Source organism: Telmatherina bonti (genome assembly GCF_933228915.1).
Source record: "Telmatherina bonti genome assembly, chromosome: 5".
NCBI lineage: Eukaryota > Metazoa > Chordata > Actinopteri > Atheriniformes > Telmatherinidae > Telmatherina > Telmatherina bonti.
In genome coordinates, this window is record NC_136623.1 from 14,383,238 (window position 1) to 14,390,759 (window position 7,522).

The 7,522-nt window shown below is 38.9% G+C and overlaps 1 protein-coding gene across 1 annotated transcript; it reads left to right on the forward strand.

Moving 5' to 3' along the window:
- Positions 1–6,745: 6,745 nt before the first annotated feature.
- On the forward strand, positions 6,746–7,278 carry hamp (hepcidin antimicrobial peptide; the record flags this gene model as incomplete). The annotated part of the gene is made up of 3 exons (XM_079241196.1): positions 6,746–6,832; positions 6,933–7,010; positions 7,171–7,278. 3 exons carry the CDS (start codon positions 6,746–6,748, stop codon positions 7,276–7,278), a joined length of 273 nt encoding a protein of 90 aa, XP_079097322.1.
- Between the last annotated feature and the right edge of the window lie 244 nt (positions 7,279–7,522).

Sequence of the window (7,522 nt, forward strand, 5' to 3'; positions counted from 1 at the left end):
TAAGTCCCGCTCAGTGCTTAGAAGGATTTGACATCACCTCTCCTAATGAAGCTGCATCCATCAATAAGAAACTAATTAAGAAAATGAGATTTCAGGGCCTTTCAGATGAACCTAGACATTCTGTAAGACAAGCAGGATCTCTCATGGGTGAATCTTCTGCAACATTAATAACGGTATTAATTAAGCAATCCTGCAAAATTCTGTTGGGGATTTCACCTCCACATTGCCCTGCAGCTAAATGATTTATTCAAATGACCATCGGTGGGAAGATGTCTGAGACTTACCCTCTACAAAGCCCAGGTAGATGTTCTCTCATAGCAGACATTTTGACATGTCATGATGAGAAAGCATGGACGTCACTGATAACAGATGACTGAATTTCACTCAAAACTTGTCGCAGTGTCCCGATGTTGTACTTACTGGGCAACTGTCACAACGACACTAAACCTGCGCTATCTCTACCTAAACTGGGATCTAATTCAGAGTTTAGTAGCGGATATTTTTATCCTTAATGCAGATCTCGATGGAGATCCAGAGCATGTCTATGTTATAGATGATGTGTCTACAGGAATAGTGTTTGCACTGATTAACACATCAGTAAACTTGAAAACAGTTAGTAGTTTGCAGGCACAGAGGGCACCTCGGATTAGAGAGATCAATAGTGGATAAAAGGCATATCTAAGCCCTCAGTAAGGCTGAGTTTGACACAGTAGATCTGAATCATGTTAGTAACATTCTGCTGCTCCTAAAAGGAAAAACAGTGAAGACACAGATGTCTTCTAACCACAGGCTTTAATGCTGTTTGTCCAAACAGCATGCCCATTTTTTTAACCAAACCATCCACTAATTATCTGTATTCTTTAGCCTGACCAGTGTTACACATGTGCTGGTTCTGCTTTTCTGTCCCTCTCCGTGTTTCCAGGCTTGTTAGCTGCCTTAAAACACACACAGCGAGCCAGGCAGGCGTCTGTGTGTCCCTGTGTCTGTTTGATGTGGATGATCTCTGATCCCACGTACATCTCTGATTGGGACATACATGCGTTCTGTCTGTCTGTCTGTCTGCCTGCCTTTCACCCTGAACTTGTAAAAACCCCTCTGAAGAGAACCAGGCAGACTTGAACTGCAGCTGCTTTGGGGAGTAAAATGAAATGGCATGAAGATATGAGAGGTTATTTTGCAAATGTAATCCAAGGCAAGTGGCAGGGAATGCGATTTTTCACCTCTCAGCGAAGATAATTCACTTAAAATTAATTGCTGGATTAATTGGAAGAGGAGAGTCGCTCCCCTTTGAGAAATAAATTGTTTTTGCTGAAATTATATGTAATGGATTTGAAACAGTGGTCAGAGCTGACAATCTGCTGGGTGGGGGGGGTGGGTGGGCCAAAGCCACTGCTGTAAAATCTGTTAGACAAAGCCTTCTTTTTTTTTTTTTTTTTTTTCTTTTATGCTAAGGCAAATCTACCTAACTGCAAGGCTGGCTGATTTTTACTCAACTCACGCTGACCAACATATTCAGCTGGAAAGCCACAGCTCCATGTCCTGCAGGCTACTCTTACCTTTGTGCTTTTTAAGGTACAGGCGCACTGTTGGGACATGCATATTGTCCACTGCTTCCACCTTGCTCACATTGCCTCTCTCAATGTTGTTATGTATTGAAAATGGCTGACAAGAAAAAAAGGCCTTCCTCTGACAAAAACAACAACAAAAAAAAGCAAAACGATGCTGCTCATGTCTTGTGTAACATGCTCACTCTCATCTTACTTGGGTTTACATTAATAACAACACAGCGCCTGCGTCGTTCGTAAGAGATGTTTCAGCATAAAAAGGTACTGTATGTATTATGCTGCTGTCAGATATGGAGGACAGGATAGAGCTTGGATTTTCCTTCTTTCCCATGTTTGAACCACCAGAGGCTTCTGTTTGACAGTATCTTGAGCTGTGATCAAAATGATAGATCAAACTGTTTGAGCATGCTGAAAGACATTTTGGCTCCCACTTTGCAGGTTCCTTTAGTGGAAAAAAAATGCCTTTCAAAATGAAAGAGTGATGGATATCAACAGAATTGGAAAAAGCTTATGCCGTTGCATTAAAAAGATGCCTGTGGACTGTGTAGTTGAAAAACTGTCTATCACTGAGATGCGTTGGAGACAGGTGGCATTGTCCTGTGACGCCACTTTGTAGCTCTTAACGGGACATGAGCCACCATGTAGTCTAATCTTCCCCAGAGCCAACAGGAGAAAGAGAAGAGGAAGCAGTGGCTGGCAGTAGTAAATAAATAAAGTGCTCGTTAACATAGCATAGAAATAAGCAGAATTTAGGGAGGAAAAAAAAAACAGCAGTTGAAACAATGGGAAATGCTCCTGGCAAGCAAACACACTCTCACAAAGACACCACATGCAAGAACTGTTGCGTAACATTGTGGTTGTAAAATGAACATAGCTAAACAAATTAATGGTGTCGACATTTTCTGAGCACTTGTGGCGCTGATCTGCTGGTTTGATATGTAAGACTTTCTAAAGAGGAGCGGCAGGAAGACAAGATTGGCCTTTTTTTCTGCCAAAAAGACTATCATATTTATGTTTGCTATCATATTTACACTTAAAATTGAGGCTGTAGTGTAATGTGAACTGTACACATGTAAAGGTAGCTGTGTTATTTTTACTGGACTAAACAGTCATAAGATCAATATCAGGTTATGCTTGATCCATTCTTAGTTGTTAGGTAGCTTTTTCATTCATATTTTTTTTTTTTCCTTTTTAGTAAAATGAAGTAAACAAGACATTATTGATCATTAATCATTTTTGTATTTTTGTTCCATCTATCTTCTGTTATTTATGAAACTAAAATGATAAACACATTTAAAAAAAAAAAAAAAAAGACACAAACAAGTTTTAAACCGGTGTGAGAATGAAAACATGTCTCACTTCTCCCCTCTTGTGGTGATATTTGTTAAAACGCAAAGCTACAAAATACACCTTTGAAAAGCTACAAAATACACCTTTGAGCTTAAGACCAAAGATTTTGGATCACACCCCTAAGCAATCTTACATAAAATATAATCTAAGATTAAATGTCTTATCACCATGGAAACAGATCTCTGAGAGCTTAAGCTGCATAGAGGCTTAAAAAGAAATGTGTGTTTAAAAAAGTTCAGTACAGGAGCTCTGAAAAACAATCAGGTTAGTAATTAAGCTGACAGTTAATATCAATAGTGACTTTTCACTAATTAATAGTCACTGATTTAAGCAACATATGACTGTATGAAATGTCTAAAGTAAGACAGAGATGTGGAGATGGAGATGTGGAGGTTATTGAAAAAGGTTTTAAGTCAACAGGAAATGTCCATATATCTGATTTTATCAGCTTATTCATTTGTTTTATTTGAAATGATTCTCAAAAGTTAAACAGGAATACAGTTCATGGATTGTATAAATTCATTTACATTCTCCTAATGATGATTAATGATGGATAACCAGTTTAATCGAATGATTGAACCACTCCTAAAGCAGTAAAATGCAACATTTAGTGTCTTATTTTAAGTGGTAGACAGCTGACAATGTTTGTAAGACATGAAGGTTTTTTACATTTACTGATAATACCAGGTGTGCTTTTCTTCTTTCTGTTTCTTTTTTTCTTTTTTTATTTACTGACATGGCTGAATCTGCCATGTCAGATTTCACAGAAACATCACACATCAAAAGAATGAATGTAATAGCAGTCTTTCTAGTCCAAAATAATGCCATGGTGTGCTTATTCAGAAGCATGGAAGATGCTGAAAAGATCTTTTAAACCTCCGTCTTTATGCAAGGTTGCAATTATGATGCACTCTTTTCTGGTTGATTAAAATTCTATAGCGAATAAGTTCTGTCATGCATTTTTATTAAAAAAAATGTCAGAAAAACATCAGCTTCTCTCTTTTAAAGATATGACTTTTTTTTTGTCTTTGATATTTTTCTATTTCTCCTTTTCTTCCTATATTTTGTGTGTATTTGTGAGACCCCTCAGTGAGCATTTCTTTGACAACATAAAACATTCAATAGGCTCCTGCTGCTATTTGAGCTTGAAAATCGAGGTATGAAGGGAAACCAAAGAATAAATATAAGTAAAGAAAAACAAGTAGGTTCCAACCTTGGGCTAAAAGCATTGCAATTTGCAGATCATGGCCAGTGTATTAACCTCTGAGCCGTCAGGTTTATTTCCTAGCTTTTTTTTTTTTTATCACGTCTTTCAGTTCTTGCTTTTAGTTGAACTACACTATTTAGTTGTAGATTCTGAATGCTTTTACCTAATCCACTCATAGATTAAAAATGACCCTGTGCTGAAATATTAAGGAAATTCCAGCAAAAATTTGGTAATATGTCTCATTTTGCACTGACTGGGGAAGTCCCAGTAGTCATCACCAGTCGCTGCCTTGACCTCCACACCGCCCCCTGAGTCTGAAAGTGATACTGCAGTTGTCCAGCCAACAGAAGCACATGATTAATAACCATCATCAGAAAATGTTTTATCCTCTCTGTTTACTGATTCACGTGTTTGATGCACCAACAGGAGTTTGTACAATTTTTGAAAGAAGACATAAACAATTTCTGCAACCAGAGCTGCAGACAAGCACAATGTGTAGACTGAATTGCAGGTCCATATAAAGCAGGTGGAGAGATAGGGGACGGGGAAATGGATAGGGACATGAGCAGAGGACAGTGATGAAACAGGGACAGATGGGGGCAATGCCCTCGACCAGGAGTGAAAAGGTAGAGTGGCGCCTGCTGAGGTGAATCTGTCCGCCTTGCTGGTGCCTGGCTTTGTTTGGCTAGAAGATTTCTAGCGATAGCCTCAGAGGCTGAAAGAGACACGCTTGCTCTGGAAAACACAGGACAAAACATGTATGTTTGGAAAACCTTGCTCTCTGAATAACTTTTTCTTCTTTTTAACTCTTTAAAAACTCTTACCTCTCTAGTCTTCTCTCACAATCAGGACAATCTGAATCTAGAACTTTTTGTTTGTGTAGTTAACAAGTGTCATATTCAGACCTCATGAGCTTAGTCATACTTTGTGAATCATGGGTGGACATCATGTGCTTGTTCTAAACAGTGGACCAGAGCCACCTTCTGTTGTCTGCCGTAGCAAGCAAACAAACAAAAAGATGAAAGACGACATGATGATTCTCTCTAAATCTCAGAAAATGATGGACATATCCCAGCAGAAGTGGAGCCATTCATGATTGTATTTGTTGACACTGTCGATGCGGTCACCCAAAGCAAGCCAGCGGGGTTATCAGTGAACGAGACAGACTGACGCAACGAGGTCCTGCAACGTGTTGTTCCCTAATTGAGTCAGCAGAGGCAATTTGGAAAGACTTTGAAGGTATAATGAGAATTCAAAAGGCCTCTGATTTTATCAGCATAAGTTACCCACTATCTACCAGTTTGTAGTCTTATTTTTGCATCTGTTATTTCATTTCCACACATATTGATTATATATTTATTCACACTCTCATGTCGCGGCAAAAGGAGATTTCTCACACTGACAGGTTAATTAATCCAGCCGTGTTTATCACTGCTTCTGTGATGACACGAAAAGTCATTCTAGTCAATTCAGAGTTACAATTTTCACTTGAAACGGTAATCAGATTGATATATTATCATTATGTCAGAGTCTTTTGACAAACCCGTGCTATTTCAATCTGTTTAAAATACTAATAAATCTGTTTGGTGAAAGAGAAATGTGTTATGTTAATGCATGGGTGTTATTTTATATATAGCAGGGCCTTCATTTTCTAAGAATTATACGTGGAGGTTTGGAAAAAAAAACTGTGCAGAGTGAAACACCTGAAGTAATTTAATTCTTTGCTGTTCAGATATTATTAACCTTATTGCATTACTTTATTCATCTTTAATGCATATGAAAGACCTTGACTCCTGGTTACTTGTGCACTGCTATCAACAGGATTTAATTTGGTCCAACGTCAGGTTCCTGTATATTATGCAGAAGCTGAATGTGTTGAAAATGAAGACTAATTATTCCATCTGAGAGGTTGTAATTACAGCCTTTAGTCTGTGCAATGGATATTCCAAAGTGCCTCCGTCGCTGTCATAAAGGATTTCCCGAGTTGAAACGAGTGTATCTCAGTCTGCCATGCAATAGATTGACCTGTGCAATGTCTGCCTTTGCAGGGGAATCTACTGTTCAACAGGTTTTTTCTATGAAAGGTCTTTTTTTTTTTTTTTTTTTTTTACCATATTACTGTTTTTTTTTTTCCTAATACTTACATAAATTACTTGTTTGTTCAAATATAGGATGATTTGTTCTTTAAGCAGAAAGTAGTCATTTTGGGAAGACAGACGGCAGGAACCCACAACATAAAAATAGATGAGAGAAATTCCCCCAGTGTTGCAGAACTAAAGCATAAAGACAGGGAGTGAGGAGGTCAGAAATTTCCCCTGTGGAGTTAGATAACTGCTGCCAGGAATGGGCTGGGCCTCCAGCCGTGATGAGGCAACACTGAGCCCATGTGTGTATAAATACCTATGAGCTCTGCATACTCAATCAGACAGCAGAAGGACTCAAAGAAGAGCTGATAAGGGTCAGATCTGAAGAAATCCTGTTACCCAGACAATCGCCATCCATCCCAGAAGCTGAAGAAAAAAAATTGAGGGCATTGTGGTGTTCTTCGGTTCCCAGACACCCAAGAGAGAGAAGACCTATCAGCTCTAATTTTCAACGGACTTAATAACCAAACCCTACAAAAATGAAGGCATACAGCATTGCAGTTGCAGTGACACTCGTGCTCGCCTTTATTTGCATTCTGGAGAGCTCTGCTATCCCCTTAACTGGGGTAAGAATATGACACAAACTCACCTTATTTCCTTGTTAGCTTTAAATGTTTTGTCAGGATGAAAAGATGTGACTGCTAAATGTGCATAATTTATTAACAGGTCCAAGAGCTGGAGGAGGCAGGGAGCAATGACACTCCAGTTGCAGCACATCAAGAGATGTCAATGGAATCGTGGATGGTATGTTCAATTGACTGAATGAATTAAGCCCATTACCATGGGCTAATTAAAATTTAAGTAGGTGTGTGTTCCTCAGAGAGCACCCTGGTGCTCTCTTCACACAGGGAGAGGAGGTAATGCTGGAGACTGCACCTTGTTCATGTTTGTGTCTTTCCCACAGATGCCAAACCACATCAGGCAGAAGCGCCAGAGCCACCTTTCCATGTGCAGCGTCTGCTGCAACTGCTGCAAAGGCTACAAGGGCTGCGGTTTCTGCTGCAAGTTCTGAGGATTTCTGCAACGAACCACAACATATTAATTTATTCCGCTTTTTTCCCCCCTCATTTCTCCACAAGGAATGACCTTTTCTGTACCTTTTCGTTTAGTGCATTCACTGTTACCATTTTGAATGGGAGGAATCACAGAGCAGCACAATCGACTTAGGATCTACTCTTTTGTATTTTTGTATTACATATATTTCAACTTATGAACCTTTTTTATGAGCTCAATGATGTGAATGTTTCTTATTTTAT